The 19887-nt window shown below is 39.9% G+C and overlaps 1 protein-coding gene across 9 annotated transcripts; it reads left to right on the top strand.

Moving 5' to 3' along the window:
- Positions 1-2239: 2239 nt before the first annotated feature.
- LOC139042142 (zinc finger protein 383) lies at positions 2240-16382 on the top strand. 9 transcript variants are annotated; one of them, XM_070498492.1, is made up of 6 exons: positions 2248-2756; positions 7029-7085; positions 7340-7409; positions 9654-9780; positions 10096-10191; positions 14131-16382. In XM_070498492.1, exons 3-6 carry the CDS (start codon positions 7377-7379, stop codon positions 15324-15326), a joined length of 1452 nt encoding a protein of 483 aa, XP_070354593.1. In that variant the 5' UTR covers positions 2248-2756; positions 7029-7085; positions 7340-7376; the 3' UTR covers positions 15327-16382. The 9 variants fall into 9 exon arrangements, with proteins under 9 accessions (XP_070354596.1, XP_070354593.1, XP_070354592.1 ...); XM_070498491.1 differs by having other exon boundaries at positions 2657-2796; XM_070498493.1 differs by having other exon boundaries at positions 2740-2796; positions 6997-7085.
- Positions 16383-19887: the final 3505 nt, after the last annotated feature.

Below are 19887 nucleotides of genomic sequence, written 5' to 3'. Positions count from 1 at the left end.
AGTCTTTATCACTGATCTTAGGAGAAAGCTTTTTGTCTTTTACCGTTAAGTATGATGTTAGCTGTGCATTTTTCATAGGTGTCATTATCAGATTGAGGAACCTATTCCAAGTTTGTTGAGTGCTTTTTATGATCAAAGAATATTGGGTTTTGTCAAATGCTTTTTCTGGATCTATTGGGATAATCAAGTGGCTTTTGTTTTTATTTTGTTAATATGACATATTATATTGGACCACCCTTGCATTCCTGGGATAAATCCTACTTGGTTATCTATAGTGTATAATCTTTTTTATATGTTGCTGGATTTGATTTGCTAGTAACTTTTGAGGATTTTTGTGTCTATCTCCATAACGGATATTTGTCTCTAGTTTTCTTTTCTCATAATTTCTCTGTCTGATTTTGGCAACAGGGTAATACTGGCCTTAAAGCACGAGTTGGGAAGTGTTTTATATAATAGCCTTCACCACTTATTTTGTGTAAGCTAATTCGCACATTTTCTCTGATCCATGCGACACTCCTGAGAAAAAAATACTGTTACCAAGATTTTTGATGATATGGAATATCTTGCGCATAGAGCACAAATCATTTGCTCAAGGTTACAAATGGTCATTTTCAGAAGTAGGATTTGAATCTCAGGCCTGTCAAAATCTGAAGCATACAATCTTCCTAACAAGCCATTTTATTTCACATTTTACTGTCTTCCCCACAGGTCTCTTTTCCCCCTCATCTCTGAAATAGCCGTATCGATGCCCTTCTTTCTTGTCCTAAAGAATTCTCACACACGGCTGCTCCATCAAACCCTACATACTTATTCTACTCTACTTCTTCCATCCTCTTCCACTCATGCCAGGCTCAGCCAACACTTTTAGTGGTTTTTGTTTTTGGTTTGTTTGTAGCTATTTTTTATATTTTAATGATCATTCTCTGCTTATTCTATTAGCTTAAACCAGCCTATCCTTTATATTACTGCCCTGGTTCTCAAGTCGCCCTAGTTCACATCCTCATTTTAGGGTGACCCTAAATTACACCTGAATTGCAGCTTCATCGTGGACAAAAATCTTTGGCTTTCACTCTCTTTCTTTGTTATTCTTTTGGTTTTGTTGCACTGACTTCTGGTGCTAAATATTCAGTAGTTTCTCTCCTTTAAGCAACTCGAGGTTTTCTCTAGATGCTCAAGTGTCTTCATCTTACAGACCAAATAACTTCGGTCAAAATTAAGGCATATTTTACTTTTCTGGATCAATTTTCCCTTAAACACGACTGTCCTAATCTTGGCACATTGGTTCCACCTGATATTACTCTGCTTGACCTCTACTCTCTTTACGGCAGTTCCTTCTCCAACGTTTATACTTCAGTATAAGTTCCTCCCTTTCCTGGAATGATTTCACCCCCTATATCTGGTGTTTTCTCGAATAGGTTCACGAGCTCCTAAGCACTACTTCTCACCTCTGCTTACCAGTCCTTATCCTCTGACACGCTTCTATCCAATCTCAACTGTATTGGGAAGCACTCATGTGTATTTTGGAGTTCGTGGACTTTTCCTTTCTCTGAACTTTACTGAAACTGGAGTCTGCTGTTTTGGTCCCCATTTGTGACTTTGAATTGTTCCCAAGTGGTGAAAGGGGGTAGGATTCATATCAAAGCTGTTGTACTGATCACACTAATAAATCTTTTTTTTTTTTCTTTTCCTAGTTAAGGGAGTCAAGGCTCAAACCATGGAAGACTGGAGAGGAAAAAAGTACAACTCTAAACGCTGCAGAGAGAGACTGAAATTGTACGTATGAAAACAATATCCCTAAGGCGTCAGAGAGTGTGGCATCCACAATCATTTGCAAAGAACAGAAACATGATTTTATAAAAACCACGTTTGAAACCAAGTGTCAGACCAACTGGTTTGCTTTTTGCGTCTCCAATATTCACGTAAAATTGATGGTACAAGAAGACGCGCCCCCAGAATCATTTTCCAGAGAAGCAAGTGAGGTAACATCCAATTTCACCTATGGCCTTACACACACGGGCCATCCTCAGAGTCACCACTACCATCCCATCCCCAACACACACACTGCTTGATGCTCCGGAGAACCGGTTCCCAAAAGCCCCATTCCGGGCTCCTGGATTACTCTCCTTCACTTTCCCCGGTGCTGTTCGGGTCTGGGACTCCCAGGTTTCCGCTAGTGAGCAGCGCCGTGCCCCGCCTCTCTCATCCACTGACGAAGGCAGAAACTGCGATGTAGTCAGTCAGTCCCGAGTATTCACAGAGCGGGCTATAGCTCCCGGAAGACTCTTGGGCGCGGCTCCGCTCCGCGCTTCTCGGTGGACAGCTCAGCGCAGAAAGTCATCTACCAGCGCTGGCACCTAGCCCTTTCCGGCTCTAAACTACACTTCCCAGAAGTTCTTGCGGCACTAATCAACTTCTGGCGCGAACCCGGCGACTTTTTTCTATTTCTCAGGGAACACATGGTTCCTTGGGATTGGCCGGGTCAATGGAGGAAGCTTGTCTCCAGGGTCTGCGGCCTGCCTCGTGTGGGAGCCTCACTCCGAGCCTGCGTCTGGATCTCGAAGACTCCTAACAGCGACTCGGGGAGAGAAGCCGGGATGCGGGTTTGGCGCGGGCTGTGCGCTGGCGGGGAACCCGAGGGCCCGCCGCCATCTTGGCCGGCGGATCCAGACTACATTTCCCAGAGACTCCCGCGGGAACAGGGTCGCCCGTTCACTTGCCTGCGGGATCCTCGGCCTCCGGAGAAGGGGAAGCGCAAGGTGAGCGGCCTAGGTCTCGGGGGCTTGACTAGGCTTTCAGGTGAGTCCCTGAGGATCTGAAGGGACAGTTTGGGCGGGTCCGGAGTCTCAGGCCTGTGTGAGTAGGTTGGGCTGGGGGAGGGGGCAAGAGGTGTGAGATTCCATGTGTGCGATTGTGACCTTACGTGACTGTGCGGCGCCGTGTGTGCGGGTGTGATTGTCTGTCCCTGTGGTGGGTGTGTCATTGTGTCTGTGACCATGCGCGGAGCTCTTTGTGCTGATGTGACTGGATATTCTCGTTGTAGGTGTGTGACTGTGATAATGTGCGGCGCTGTGTGTGTCCTCGTGGAGGGACCGTGATTGTGTGCGTTCGTATAACTTTGTGTGACATAGTGTGGGACGGGGGGAGTGTAGAGAATCTGTGATTATGCGGCTGTGACTGTGTTATCGGAGGGCTGTGTGTGTGGGGTTGTGACTGCATGTTAGCAGCACTGTGTACTGGATGTCTGTGACCGTGGGGATGAGTGAGTGTGATCATGTAACTTTTTGTGACACTTTGTGTGCGGTTGGAGGGTGCCTGTAATTGTGCCAGGGTGACAGCGTGTGTGTCCCCGTGGCTGATGTGTGAAGTCAGGACAGATTTTGGTGGCAGGCAGCAGAGACTTTCCCCCTTCTGACACCAGGAATGCTCAGGACAGCCCAGACTCCTCTGACCTCTCTCCATCCCTCCTCTCCACGGGTGGTGGGTGTGGGTCCAGACCCTTCTAATCTTGTCAGTCTGGGCTGCAAGAAAGGCCTGGCGTCTCAGGATTCCTTTCCCCTTCCTGCTCTTCTCAGAGGTCCCCAGAGGAAGGAGGAGGAATGGCTGTTGACCAAGCCAAATTCAAGGTGTGCTGGGGTTTGCCTTTTGCTTTCCTTCTCCCGGATGGTCTTGTTTAACACAGACTCATCAAGTGACCTGGTTCCTACACGTTTCCATCCAAGAGAATGACGGGAAGCCCTGGGTGTGGACACACAGATCCCAGTATTCTCCCTCATTTCCTCCTCCATGTTCTCATGTTAATTTAGAAAATAGCTCAGTTTCTCCCGTATACTGTTTTACTTTCTTTTTAAACACACACATAAAACATGATTATTTTAAAGAATTTGGAAAATAGGAAGTTACAAGAAGCAAAAGTAAACTACTACCCAGACATAACCACTGTCAATATTTTGATCGATTTCTTTCTAATAAGTTTCCTGTGTACATATAGTATGCATTGTTTCAAGGTTGGAATCTTACAGCATTTATCATTTCCTATCTTTCGTTTTCACTAAAAATTATTTGTAGCTATTATAGAGTCTTTTTCTTTTTTTAAATTCTTGAATATTACATACATATGCAAAAGTGCTTAAAATATAGACATATAGTTTAAGAAGTAATTATAAAGGGAACCTCTCTATAACAAAAGCTTGTTTCAGCACTCCAGAAGGCCCTGTTAGTCCTGTCCCCAGAATAAACCAATCCTCTTCATCTCTTTGGGTAAACCTTATCTTGACTTTGGTGATAATTATTTTCATGTTGGTTTTTTTGAAAAAAATAGTTTGCTACATATCTACACATCCCTAAATAATATAGTTTAGTTTTGCCTTTTTAACTTTATAGAAATGAAATTGTACTGTGTCCTGTTGTTTTGGGTCTTGCTTTTCTTACACAATATTATATTTCTTAGTCTCACCCTTGTGGTCAGTTGTTATATATAGCTATAGTTTAGACATTGGTTATTTCCAATTTTCGGCTCCTTTGAAGGGGCTGCTCTAAACGTATTTTTCTAAGTACCCTGGCGCACATATGCATACTTTCCTAGGGTATAAACATACAGATGGAATTGCTGGGCCATAGGATATGTGTGTATCTTCGAATTTCCTAGATAATGCTGGACTGATCCTCAGTATGGTTGTACTGGTTAAATTCCTGCCAGTGGTTTATAAATGTTGTCATCCTGTGTTCTTTCTAATAGTTGATCACTTGGCATTTTAATTTTTGATGAATCTGCTGCTTTAATGGTATATCATGTGGTTTTAAACATTCCAAAAAGTACTGAAATCAAAGCATATGACTCAACATCATAAATATGTCAGAACTCCTTAATGTATTCATTTTATGCAGTATAATATTTTTACTGATCTGTGTTCATATGGAAACTCTTGAAAAAGATGAGTGATAAGGGGTTATTTACTTTTTTGCGTCTAGACAGGCTTCAGAACCAGAACTTTTTTAAAAAAAGACTTTATTTTTTTAGAGCAGTTTTAGGTTTACAGCAGTCTGGGGAGGAAGGTACAGAAATTTCCCATATACCACCTGCCTCCACACATGCGTAGCCCATTGTCAACATCCCCCACCAGAGTGGCACATTTGGCACGATTGATGAACCTACATGGACACATCATTATCACCCAAGGTCCATAGTTTACATTAGGGTTCACTCTTACTGTTGTACAGTCTGTGGGTTTGGGCAAATGTCTAATGATATGTATCCACCATTATGGTGTCATACAGAGTAGTTTCACTGCCCTAAAAATCCTCTGTGCTCTGCCTGTTCACCCCTCCCTTTTTCTTTCCCTCCTAACCTCTGGAAACCATTGATCTTTTTACTCTCGCCATATTTTTGCTTTTTCCAGAGTGTCATATAGTTGGAATCATACCGTATATAGCTTTTCATACTGGCTTCTCTCACTTAGTAATATTTACTGTCTTTTCATGACTCCCATAGATCATTTCTTTTTATCACTGAATGATATTCCAGTGTCTAGATGTGCCACATTTATTTAACCATTCACCCACTCAGGGACATGTTGGTTTTTTCCAAGTTTTGGCAATCATGAATAAAGCTTCTATAAACGTCTGTGTACAAGTTTTCGCATGACGTAATTTTTCAGCTCCTTTGAGTAAATACCAAGGAGCTCGAGTGCTGCATCGCATAATAAGGGTATGTTTTTAAGAAAGTGCCAAACTGTTTTGCAAAGTGGCTGTACCATTTTGCATTCCCGCCAGCAACGAAAGAGTTCCTGTTGCGCCTCTCCAGCAGTTGGTGTTGTCAGTGTTCTGGATTTTGGCCATTCTAATAGGTGTGTAGTGGAGGGGTCTTCTATTAAGACATTAAAACATATTCTTAAATTATAATAAATAGAGGATGTGATGCTGTCAAAACATTTAATGGATCACTGAACCAAAGTAGAACCACAAGTAAATACAAACATGTATCATCTATGATAATTGCAGCATTTAAATCAGTATGGAAAATACATTCCATAGTCATCTGTTCTAAGGCTCCCTTGTTTTTTTTTAGTCTCGCATTTCAACATATCTGAAGTCAGGTTATATCTTATATAAAGTTTCTTTAAAATAGTGGTGCATTTAAGGCCCATGAAATATTATGTTATTCACATGTGACTTTGCTGGACCTGGGTAACTTCTTCTGGGGGGAAAATTAAGTAGGATTCCTAACTCACATTTTATACTAAGATAAAATTATAATTTACAATCTTAGACCATAGTCTTTTATCAAATAATCTTATACCAAAGTAAAATAATTGATTAAAGATTTAAGTGTAACAAATGAAAGCACTGAAGTTATAGAAAAAAGAGAAATTTATATAAATATGTATAGGTAAGAAAGAGCTTACTGAAAAGCTGACATTTTGACTGTTTTGCATGGCAAAAACATGTTAACAAAGTTTATTTATTTTTACAAAACAGCTAGAACATAAGAATGAGGAGTGTGTCTGTGTGGGTGTGGTTGTGTGGTGAGAGAAGTTGACTGACTTTCTTGGGCTTGAGAAGTGAGAAAACTTGAAGGGAAGTCTAGTCCTTCTGGTCAGAGGGTAGGTCCTGGCCAAAGGGCGCTGCCTGGGGGCCTGAGGGTTGCAGAGAAGGGATGTGCTCAGGGCAGATCATAGCAGCTCTGTCTGGGTTCAGAGCAGCAACATCGCTGAGGTGGGGCAAGGTCTGGCCTGAATCACTTGGCCGAGGGAGGAAGCTGAGTGCTTGGGTGAAGGAGAGGGAATTTGAGTCTGTATTCCTTTGGCTCCACTAGCCAGGATCCATCTTGCTGTAGCTAAAGCCTAGGGTTTTTGGAGTTGAGGAAGGAGTAGGATTTGTTCCATACTCCCGCTACCTAGAGTTGTATTATAAGATCAAGGGAAGTGGAGGTGGTTTTACCTGGTCAGTCTGAGAGCTGTATGGCCAGTGTGTTTCTGGAGCATTTCTTTGCTGCCCCAGGCCTGCCTGCTCAGGACACTCTCCTTTTTCAGGAGAACAGGCCCGAGGAGGACTGATCATCTCCTGCAATACTGAAAGCCATGGCCCAGGTGAGTTGGTGCTTTTTCTTATCTTCCTGACATTCAATTCTTTTTAAGAAATAAAAAAAAAAATTTAAAGAGCACGTGAGCACTTGCTTTCCTTCTCCTGACATTTCTGGCTATCAGGGTCCCCCTTCAGGATCCTGGTCCCCATTTCTTCTCCTTCTAGCCAGATACTCCTATACCGTTCCTAGGTGCCCCTCTTATTTTGACCCAGCATTAACATTTTCATTCATTCAATAATTGAGCATCTCTTTTCTCAGCTGTCTCCCGGGGACTATAGTGGAGAGGAAATTTGCTATGTCACACTCTACTTCCTTTCCCACAACAGAGGTATATCACAGTTTTGTTTATTTAAATCAATGCTATACATATGATTGTTACTCTGCAAATATTCTATTGTAGCTGTTTTCTACCACTTCCCATTAAAAAAGCTTTATTATGATAAATTGCAGGCACAGACAAGTAGAGTAGTCATATGAACTACCGTATACTCACCATTCAGCTTCAATAATTATCAACTCAGAGTCAGTCTTCTTTCATCTATACCACTACCTGGTTCCTCCCTGCACACTCCCTACCCTCTCTCCTGCAGGATTATTTTGCAGCACATACAAATTGGTATGTATCTCTAGAAGATAAGGATTATTTTTTATTTTTTTAATTTTTATTTATTTATTTTTAAGGAAGATTAGCCCTGAGCTAACTACTGCCAGTCCTCCTCTTTTTGCTGAGGAAGCCTGGCCCTGAGCTAACATCGTGCCCATCTTCCTTTACTTTATATGTGGGACGCCTACCACAGCATGGTGTGCCAAGCGGCGCCATGTCTGCACCCAGGATCCGAACCGGTGAACCCCAGGCCCCTGAGAAGCGGAACGTGCGAACTTAACCACTGCAGCACTGGGCCGGCCCCAGGATTATTTTTTAAAAACAACAATTCACCATTACTGAATCTAAAAAAGTTAAAAATAATTTGTCAATATCATCACTATTCAGTGTACAGATTTCCATAAATGTCTAATTTTTTAAATTGTTTATTTGAATTCAAATCCAAAAAAGGACTATGTACTGCAGTTGGTTGATATGTCTCTCGAGTCTCTTACCCCTTTCATCTCTTTTCTTTCTGTGCAGGTTTTTTTTTGTTTTTTGTTTTTGCTGAGGAAGATTCACCCTGAGCTAATATCTGTTGACAGTCTTCCTCTTTTTGTATGTTGGCTGCCTCCACATCATGGCCACTGACAGACAAGTGTTGTAGGTTCGTGCCCAAGAACTAAACCCGGGCTGCCAAAGTGGAGTGTGCCAAACTTAACCACTAGGCCACCATGGCTGGCTCTTCTGTGCAGTTTTTTTTGTTAGAAAAGAAAAAAATCTGATTCATTTGTCCACTGTTTAGATTTTGCTGATTGCATCTTTGTGGTATCATTGAAGTGTTTCCTGAAAATTAGCAGTTAGGTCCAGAAGCTTCATCAGATTCAGGTGGGATTTTTTTGTCAAGAATATTTCATAGGTAAGCTGGCCTGGTGGTGCACCAGTTAAGGTCGCATGTTCTGCTTTGGCGGCCCACAGTTCGCCGGTTTAGATCCCAGGCTTGTCAAGCCATGCTGTGGTAGGCATCCCACATATAAAGTACAGGAAGGTAGGCATGGATGTTAGCTCAGGGCCAGTCTTCCTCAGCAAAAAGAGGAGGATTGGTGGCAGATGTTAGCTCAGGGCTACTCTTCCTCCAAAAAAAGAAAAAGAATATTTCATAGGTGGTGATGTATGATTCCATCAGGAGGCGCATTATATCTGATTCTCTTTCTTTTGTAATGTTAGCCACCATTGATGATTATTGTCTAGATTCATTAGGTTACAAATGATATTTTAATTCTGTCATTCCTTTTTCATAGATTTGGTGGAATAGTATCTGAAAAATAAAACTTCTCATCAACTGTTTGATTATCCTGAAAGACAGTTCATATAGGAAAGAATGTTTGATTTTTTTCCCTTTGTTTACCAGTTTTTAAAATACCGAATTGGTTTCTTAGACTCCTACAAAGGTGACCAGTAATTTTTTGTCCATTATTATTATGAGCGCATGGATTTAAACATTTTCGAACTGATCAGCCTATGACATTTGATCCTCAAATTATACCATTTTTGGCCAGTGGGAGGCTCCTGAGTCCTTTGAACATGATGCTAACAGTTTTTGATAACTCTCTTGCTTTCTGATAGAACAGAATGTTGAGGCTCATCCTGTACATTTCTAACTCAATCCTGAGATCCTCTCTTTCCCCAAATAGCCTTGGTTCCTTTTATTTGAACATGGTACTTAGAGACTACAATCTAGATACTAGAGATGTTCATTGCTACTGGATTAATTATTGTTTCTAGGCCTTTTCAATGGGCTGAGTCAGGAATTTGTTTTTTAAATATAAAATAAACTGATTACTCTTGCTTCTATTTCTGAGACCCAAAGCTTCTGGTTCTCAGTGACATCAATGTAACTGCTCATTTGCTTTATCCCACAATCCAAGCACAATAGTCTCTAGAGTATTTCTTTTATTACACAAGTAATACGTGTATGTGTTATTTCAGGGATCTGTGACGTTCAGTGATGTGTCTGTGGACTTCTCTCAGGAGGAGTGGGAGTGCCTGGACCCTGCTCAGAGGGACTTGTACAGAGATGTGATGCTGGAGAACTATAGCAACCTGGTGTCGATGGGTAAGGACATCTATACCAGTCATTTAAAGATCTCCTCTGGAATGTCTGCTTCTTCCACAGTGAATTTCTCAGCTGCTTTTCAAGTGGCCAGCTAAATTTCTGCTCCCTAGTCCCAAATCAAGGGTTGGAGCTGAAATGCAAAGGAAGAGTGGGAGATGGGCAGCTGCAGTTGGCTATGGCTGAAGCTTCATCTTCTTCTTTCTTTGGCTGTTCCTGTAGTGGCATCTCTTCCTTGATCCTCAAGGGACAGGATCTTATTTCTGCATCTGATTTACCCACAGCATAACCATGTTCCATGTCTTTTCTTGTGAGCAGGATTTTATATTCCTAAGCCTCAAGTTATCTCCTTATTGGAACAAGGGAAAGAGCCCTGGATGGTTGGCAGAGAGCTGACAAGAGGCCTGTGTTCAGGTGAGTGAGAAATGATTGGACAGGGTGGGGCATTACAGGTAATTACTCAGCTGATCAGTGAAGAAACAGCACCTTTGAGATGCTATCTTGGAAGCTCCCATCAAAACCCTCGGTCTCTGGGAACAACTAAGTCCTTTTAGCATGCGCTTACAGATAGCTGTTTCATTCCTTCCCTCGCTTACTACTCTTTCTACTACTCTTCTCCAACCCACCTCTTAATTTCAGGTAGAAAGTGCCCTTCGCTTCCGTTCCAAAGAAAACTCTTTTACCTGTATTTTAGATTCAGTTCCTTCCTAGCTTCTCTTCCTTTTAGACTCATCTAAATGTCTTCTATTCCCACTCCCAAAATAATATCCGTGTGTGTGCGCGCGTGTGCGTGTGTGTGTGTGTGTGTGTGTGTATCTCCACGGCCCTCCCCTCCAAGTACTGGTCTTTGTTATAGCTGCCTGCCAATGACATTTTCTTATCAGTTTGTTGTGCAGTTTTCCTTTATCCAACGTTTTTGGATTTCCTAATTTGTGTAAGGGGGTCTGTCAGCTGCTGCAGTTGGCTAATTATGTCAGCTGTTAAGAACTTGGAGTCAAAAAATGGTGCTAAAATATATCCATAAATAACTTTTACAAAGTAGAATCTAGTAAAAGAGAATCAGACAGGGAGCTTAGCGGAAAGTCAGGGGCTAACTATGCCGAAGTGGCATTAATCCAGAATGGAACAGTGGTAGGAGCCTTGCAAGTGACTGCAGTCACTGTCCGTAGAGACAATGTGGGGAAAAACAAAAACATCTGTGTCTATATCGGAAAGAAAGAGGTGGCAGAGAAGAGATTTGATATAAAGGAGGAGGACAAGAAGAGCATTTATTGAGCACTACTGTATGCTAAGCGTTGGTCCGGGTGCTGGGATTATAGTCCTGAACGAAACATTCAAAGCTCTGCTCTGCTGCAGCCTATATTCTAGAAGGTGAGAGAAAAGATAGGTGTATATAACATCAGAGGGTGATAGGTGCTGTGAAGGGAGGTTAGAGAAGGCCTCTCTGATGGGGTGATATTTTAATCAAGGCCTGAAGGAAGTGAGGGAACAAGTAATGTAAGTATCTGAGACTCAGACAAAAGGAACAGGAAGAACCCAGTCCTTGAGTTAGGCGCTTTTGAGCTCCTGGCATTGTGGCTGGAGCAGAAGGAGCAGAGGGCATTGTGTGAACAGAGATGAGGAGAGCAGCAGGATGTAGGTGTGTTCGTGTGCTGGGTGCTGGTGGGAGGGAGGGTGTGCCTGCAGATGACTTGGGGTCTTGTGGGCCTTGGGATGGGCTTTGAATTCTTTTCTGGATGAAATGTAAAGCCATTCTATTTGGAATGACATGATTTGAGCAGAGGAGCGACATTATGTTTTTAAAGGATCAGTCTAACTCAAGAGATTGCTAATTTTGGATTCTTTTGGATAGAATTTAAGCAGTCCATGAACTTGGATGAGAAGGAAAAAATGCATCTTTATACTTAGTAACCTCTAATTGAAATTTAGCATTTCTTCCATTTATGGTGTATGCAACAACCCATAGGAGTAGTAGGGGTAGTTCCTGTGACTTGGACATGACTGGAAATCACAGGTATTTGCATATCATTTTACTGTTGTTGTAGACATATCGAAATATCATTTATTCTCATCACTATTTCAGAATTCCCATAGTACTAGGCTGACTGCTAGGTCTCATTGTTTAATGTGTTAATAAAGACGAAAACTCCAGGCAGAGGGAAGAACCTCTGCGAAGGCCCTTCCAGGAGGGGAAAGCTTGGTGTGTTTGAAGAACTGAAAGCAAGCCAGTGTTGCCGGGCCCCGTGAGCAAACGAGAGTGGAGTGTGAGTCGAGGTTAGAGAGACAGGTAGGAACCACACTGCCAGTGACTATGAGGAGTTTGGGTGTTGAGCAGTGGAAGGCCAGGCCAAATGTCATTGTGGTCCCTGAATAGATTAAAAAGGATGAGACCTTGGTGGGGAGACTGGGTTAGGAGGCTGCCTCAGTGGTCTGAGTAAGAGGTGATTCTGGTTTGGAGGAGGGCATTGGCAGGAGAGATAGAAGAGGCTAGTTTAAAAGTTACTTAGGAGCTTAACTAGATGAAAGTTGCTGAAAGATCATATAAAGGTAGGAGACAAAAGATGCTAGAATGAATTCCCTGTTTCTGGCTGGAGATGTTCCAGTAGGCTCCATTTTGATGTCTTCAAACCGTTTAATTTGCCTTAAGTCCCCATTTTTGGTAAGAAATGCTTTCATAATGATAGCTATCAAATACTGAACTTACTCTAAGACATTTACATATGTTTTTCCTTACCCTCCCAGTAATCATGAGTTAACGATTATATCCCTTTTACAGATGAAGAAACGGGGACTTAGAAAGGTTAAATCATTGCCTGGGAACATAGAGTAATGGTCAGAGTTGGGACCCAGCTCCCATCAGTCTGCTTCTGGTTCTTGTCATCTCTCCATGGCAGTCTTTTGCACTCTGTCTTATTTTCTTTCCATCTGCCTTAAACTTTAGCTCCCTCCCGTCTCAGTCACTGCAGTGGTACATGAGCAGGTCTCTCTCTTCTCCCAAGATCAGCATCACAAAATTCCAGGGCAAACAGTATTTTCACTGAGTCCCCAGCACATAACATATTCTGAGTCTTCCCTATCTGTCACTCACATCAGTTGTTCAATGTCTTAGACTTATCTCAGGGTATTCCCCTGAGGGAGGGTGTCTGTGGCTAACCCTCCATAATCTCTTTCAAATTTCACCCACTATATCCTATTCTGTTTCCATGCCAACAGGGTGTGCTGCAGTTTAATTCTGACACTAACTACCCAGAGTTAGTGTAGACTCCACGGGTTAATGGCAAAGTCCTACAGCAGACTGCCCTCACTTCAGACACCAGCTCAAATCTCAGGGGCTCCTCAGACCACCCACACTTCTGACCAATTATAAATTCAAGGATTTGCATGGCCCCTGCAGGTTCAATAATTTGCAAGAAGGACTCACAGAATTCAGGAGAGCTCTATACTTATGATTGCAGTTTTACTATAAGGGATATATACTAGGGTGAGGTCTGGTAGGCTTCTGGAAGGTTTCTGGATGCAGAAGTTCCACACCCTCCCCCTGTGGAGTCAAAGTGTGTCCACCAACCAGAAGGCTCCACTGAGCTTTGGAGTCCAGAGTTTTTATTGGGGTTTACTTACATTGGCATGATTGGTTAAGTCATTGGCCACTCAATCTCTGGCCCCCTCACCCCCCCAGAGGCCGAGTAGCTGAAAGTTCCAATCCTCTAATCACTTTCTTGGTCTTTCTGGTGACCAGTCCCCATCCTGAAGCTATCTAGGGACCTACCATGAGTCACCTCATTAGCATAACAAAAACCGCTCCTGTCACTCTGAAAATTCCAAAAGGTTTTGAAGCTCTGTGTTAGGAACCAGGGACAAAGACCAAATTTATTCTTTATTATGCTGCAGAGCCCAAGAATCTTCCTCTATATGCATTTATTCCTTTCGGGAGACCTTTAGTGGAGGTCAGAAAATTACCCACTTTTTGTAATACATGTCATATGATGATACACTCTATTTCTTACATACACATGCATGCATGCTTCTATAGATGTAATTATAACTAGTTATCTTTCATATGTGCAAGCATTGTATATTTATCAACCTTTCTAGACGATTCTGATGCACATCAATATTTGAGAATCATTGCGGTTTCCTATTTCCATAGTCTCCTCCCTCTGTTTCCTGCATTGTATCTCATTAATATCTTTGCATGTCTTGTCCATTTTTCAGATTAAACAGATATACTTGAAAACTGTATGCCATTTACTACTAGATATTATTTTTACTTTAATTTTTCCATTTCTGTTATAAAAGTTTAATTTGTCACAAATAAGAGGGGAAAAGAATATTTACCATTTCATTTTCTTTCAGATCTGGAATCAATGTGTGAAACGAAGCTATTATCTCTAAAAAAGGAAGTTTACGAAATAGAATCATGCCAGAGGGAGATAATGGGACTTACAAAGCATGGCCTTGAGTGCTCCAATTTTAGAGATGTTTTGGAATATAGAAGCCACTTTGAAAGACAACTGGGATATCAAAATGGGCATTTCAGTCAAGAAATATTCACTCATGAATACATGCCCACGTTTATTCAACAGACATTCTTTACTCTGCATCAAATAATTAATAATGAAGAGAAACCCTATGAATGTAAGAAATGTGGAAAGGTCTTTAGTCAGAATTCACAATTTATTCAACATCAGAAAATTCATATTGGTGAAAAATCTTATGAATGTAAGGAGTGTGGGAAATTTTTTAGTTGCGGCTCACATGTTACTCGACATCTGAAAATTCACACTGGTGAAAAACCCTTTGAATGTAAGGAATGTGGGAAGGCCTTCAGTTGTAGCTCATACCTTTCTCAACATCAGAGAATTCATACTGGTAAGAAACCCTATGAATGTAAAGAATGTGGGAAGGCCTTTAGTTATTGCTCAAATCTTATTGACCATCAGAGAATTCACACGGGTGAAAAACCCTATGAATGTAAAGTATGTGGGAAAGCCTTTACTAAGAGCTCACAGCTTTTTCAACATGTCAGAATTCACACGGGCGAGAAACCCTATGAATGTAAGGAATGTGGCAAAGCTTTTACGCAGAGCTCAAAACTTGTTCAGCATCAGAGAATTCACACTGGTGAGAAACCCTATGAGTGCAAGGAATGTGGCAAAGCCTTTAGTAGTGGCTCAGCACTTACTAATCATCAGAGAATTCACACTGGGGAGAAACCCTACGATTGTAAGGAATGTGGGAAGGCTTTCACGCAGAGCTCACAACTTCGTCAACATCAAAGAATTCATGCTGGTGAGAAACCTTTTGAATGTCTTGAATGTGGGAAGGCCTTTACTCAGAACTCACAACTTTTTCAACATCAGAGAATTCACACAGATGAAAAGCCGTATGAATGTAATGAATGTGGAAAGGCCTTTAATAAATGTTCAAACCTTACTCGACATCTGAGAATTCACACTGGTGAAAAGCCCTATAACTGTAGGGAATGTGGGAAGGCGTTTAGTAGTGGCTCAGATCTCATTCGTCATCAGGGAATTCATACTGATGAATAATGAAAGTTGAAGTTCTTATCACCTTCCTAATATTTTAAACAAAAAAATTCATGTTTGATAGTTACTCGCTTTCACTATTTTTTGTTTCTTAATTTTATTTTGTCTATTTTTAATCCAAATGTATTTCACTCTAAGTAATGGATTCAAATTCAAAACTGATATTTGCCCATCTCCCACCTCCCCCCATGTTGTACTGATGGCAGTTGTTCAATAATTCTTTCCTTCCCCATTATTTTGTTCTACCTTCGTGGTGATACGTTATATCCTTGTTTATATCTGCTTGTGTTTCAGGGCTGTCCTTTCTTTTCTGACCCATATATTTGTGCTTACACCAGTATTACACTGCTCAAATTATGTGACCTTGTATTTTTTAATTCCTGGTAGAATTATAATTTTGTTGAAGTCAGTGTTAATCTTTTTGTTTTGTTTCACAAATTTATATTTTCTTATTATGAAACAGGAAACCAGAAACTAAAAAGCCAAGATTGTAATCATACCAACTCTAGACGACTACTCTCCAGTTGCTAGAGCAAGCCCTACCAGACTTTGTTTTTCAAGAAAGTGTAGGTATGGCCTGCATATTGTACTTTCACCTGCTTTTATCATCCAAAATATCATGGCCATTTCCATAGAGATTTTTATTATTTTTAATGACTTATATTTAATGACTTTTTAAAATGACTATTATTCATATTATGGTTGCATCTAAATGTTTGCAGTTATAAAATCTGCCCTGATTAATATGACCCAAAGTTTATCTTTGGATACCTGTTTGTTTTCTTTTAAAACACCTGTTTTAATTGCTGAAATTATGCATACTTTCTCCTCGTAAACTGTTTTGTTTCTTTCATCAATCCTAACCCCAATCTCATGCAAGAAAGGTAATTAAGCACTGTTATCAAAGTGTTGTTTATCCTTCCAGATATTTTTTTTACTTTTTACTTATGTATGTTAGTGGCATTTTACTTCTTCTGTATTAGTAAATATAATCATACTGTATGTATTGGTTTATTGTGAGGTTTCAATGAATTAATAAATATAAAGTGCTTAAAACTATTCCTATCACGTAGTAAATGTTTAGTAAAAGTCCACTATTATCATTGATAACTAATTTTCATAATTATTTTCATTATTATTTGTGGAAAGGATTTTAATTATGTTGTTTACCTTTGTCTAAATGAAAGAATTCATAATGCAAAAAGAGAAATGAATGTCATGAGTATAGGAAAACTTTTTCCCATCACTCATTAGTCAGCATCGAATTTTAAAAGGAAAAGGAAAAGTACATGTGGGTCTTCATTCTGACTTCATCTTTTATGCTGCACAAAGATTAATAGCAGTCTGAAACCCTGTGGATGTAAGGATGCGTGGTTGAAAGCACAGCTCTCAAAAAAGCAGGAAGAGATGAGAATATTTTTCCCAATAATTAGTTCCCCAAAAAAGCCGAAAATACACCTTATTTGACCAGAATGGGGAAAATAGTAACAACAGGCTAGCCATCAAATATCTGAATATTAATTCAGTGTACCCTCTTGATTAACATGGGTTAAGGAACTAAATCCTTAATATACACGTTGTTTAAATGTGCATGAAAATGAAAACACAATTGAAAAACGTGAGTGGCAGTCAAAGTTGTATTGGAAGTTTTATAACCCAATATGTATGCATATGTTCAAATACTAAAAGATCATTAATAAGATCAATATAGAACCCAAGGAGCTAAAACAAAAATAAATCTAAAACGTGGGTAGAGACAGGCATTATTAGTTGTAAAATACAGAAATAAATGAAAGAAAAAGTAATATAAAATAGAAATTCTGATTATTTGACAGGAAAAAAGTAGACAAACTAGTGATTTGGGTGGGGAAGTTAGGATGACGGACAGCATTGTGAATGAGAAACTGAAGTGACTACATATTTAAATTTAAAAGGACTATATCTTTTTTGGTGATAAAAATGTTCTGGGATTAGTGGTATAGGTTGCACAACTTTGTGAATATACTAAAAACCACTGAACAGTATACTTTAATATGGTGAAAATAATGGTCTATGAATTTTATCACAATTAAAAAACAAGTTAGTACCATAGACATTTTTATAATATATCTGAAAATCTGAACAAAATGTGTGACTTTTATGAAGAAATTGAATTGACTTGATATCAGAATTGACTAGAGAAGGGGTCTAAAATCTTAATAGACTCCCTTCCAAAAGGAAAATTTTAAAATTAGACCAAAAAATACTTTGAATATCTAAAGAAGATTGCCAAACTAGACATGTTTATAGGTGAAATCTATGAAATGGTTTAGTAACTCTTCAAGGAAATAGACTGAGATACCAAGTTGTCTCTTTTTATGCATTTTTTTATTGGCACCTGAACTAACATCTGTTGCCAATTTTTTTTTTTCCTTCTATTCCCCAAAGCCCCCCAGTACATAGTTGTATATTCTAGTTGTAGATCCTTCTGGTTGTGCTAAGCCGGACGCCACCTCAGCATGGCCTGATGAGCGGTGCCATGTCCACATCCAGGATCCGAACCGGTGAAACCCTGGGCCGCTGAAGTGGAGTGTGTGAATTTAACCGCTCAGGCACGGGGCCGGCCCCTTATTTTTATGAATTTATCGTAATCCTAATATTAAAACTTGCTAGGGGAGAGCCAGCCCTGATGGCCTAGTGCTTAAAGTTCAGTGTTCTCACCACTCTCGCAGCCTGGGCTCCTTTCCCGGTTGCAGAGCCACAGCATCTGTCTGTCAGTTGCCGTGCTGTGGCGGCAGCTCATATAGAAGAGCTAGAAGGACTTACAGCTAGAATATGCAACTATGTCCTGGGGCTTTGGGGAGGAAAAAAAAAAAAGGAAGATTGGCAACAGATGTTAGCTCAGGATGAACCTTTCCCTGAACAGAAAAAAAGAATCCAGGCTGCCCACACACGAAGTTCCCCTTTAAAAAAAAAAAAAAAAAAAAAACTTGCTAGGAGAACACAAAAAGATAAGTCCAGAATCAGTTATGAAAATATGTCATGTTATAAATTAGCAAATTGAATCTAGTAATCCGTTGAAATATAATAAATATTTGTCACAATCTGAATTTAGGGACAAAATGTTTCTGATCAATCCTTATCCAAACTTGTTACTCCCTTTCTGAAACTTGGAAATTAAATTGATTTAGATAGCATAGTATTCCTAGGATCTGCACTCAGGAACCAAATAGATTTGGACAGCAAGGGATCCTTGGAATATGACACAAGTTAATTCACATGGAATTTCTAGGGTTCAAATAACTAAAGCACTATAAATTAAAATACACAGTCAAGCCCCAGTATCTTCTAGATGTCCCCTTCTTGTTTTTTAGCAGTATTTGACAGAATGGGATCTATTTTATAAATGAACTTGAGTTATCCTACCCGCTGCAGTATCACTGCATTCCTCCATTTATAGCCTTTCTCCTTCTCACTTGAAGAGTCTTTAAAACCTAGCCAATGAATCCAGTCATTGCCATGCATTTCAGCGTGAGGGTGCATGGGAGGTGGGAAGGAGGTTATTAAAACAAGCACCCAACTTCAACTTTCATTGCAATTAGAATATGGAAGAATATGAAAGGCCTTCACTCCCATGACAGCAAGAAAAGCCTTGACAAGATAAAAATCATACTTGCCTATGGGAATATTTAAGAGGGGTGGAGGCAAGAAAGCCTTGAACTGAATTCCTGATATAAATATAAATGATATAAATATAAAGGTATACATTTATGGTCAATTGATTTTTGATAAAAGGGCCAAAGCAACTCATTGGAGAAGATGAAAGTCTTTTTTAACAAAAAGAAGTGGAACAACTGAATATTTATGTGAAGAAAAAAATGAACCCCAACCTATACTTCATACTATAAACAATTCCAGGTGAATCATCCACCTAAAATTCAAAGCTAAGACTATCAAGCATCTGGAAGAAAACAGGATTTTCCTATATATCTTTAATCATTGAGCTCTATTTAGTTCTACGTTAAAAAACATAATCTATATGTTAGTCCTTTGACACTTATTGAATCTTGTTTTATGGCCCAACATGTGGTCTTAGTGTTTCCTGTATAACTGAAAAGCAAATGTATTCTGTGGTTATTGAAAGTACCATTAAATATTAATTAGGTAAAGTTGGTTGATAGTATTGTTTAAATCTTCTGCATTCGGGGCTCTTCCAGATTCTAATTCATCCAGAAAGTCCTAAGTATCACTTTAGGCTTTAATTTCTCTTTACTTCTGTAAAGTCTCTTCATCTGTCAGGCCTACTCCTTCATCTACCCATACTTTATATTTGCAACATACAATTGTAAAATGAAACAAAAATACAGTTTATAATAGTATCAAGAACATAAAATACTTAAGAGTAAGTTTAAGGAAAGATATCAAAGACCTTTATATGGAAAACTACAAAACGTTGCTGACATAAGTTAGACAAGATCTAAATAAATGGAGATACCATGGCTGTGAATTGGAAAACTCAATATCTTTGATAAAATTTTCCAAAATTTATTTGCAGATTCAATGCAACCCCAAAGAACCAGAATGC

Source organism: Equus asinus, chromosome 26 (assembly GCF_041296235.1).
Source record: "Equus asinus isolate D_3611 breed Donkey chromosome 26, EquAss-T2T_v2, whole genome shotgun sequence".
NCBI classification, from domain to species: domain Eukaryota; kingdom Metazoa; phylum Chordata; class Mammalia; order Perissodactyla; family Equidae; genus Equus; species Equus asinus.
Note: the sequence above shows the minus strand (reverse complement) of the source record. Positions and strands in the feature narration are given on the sequence as shown.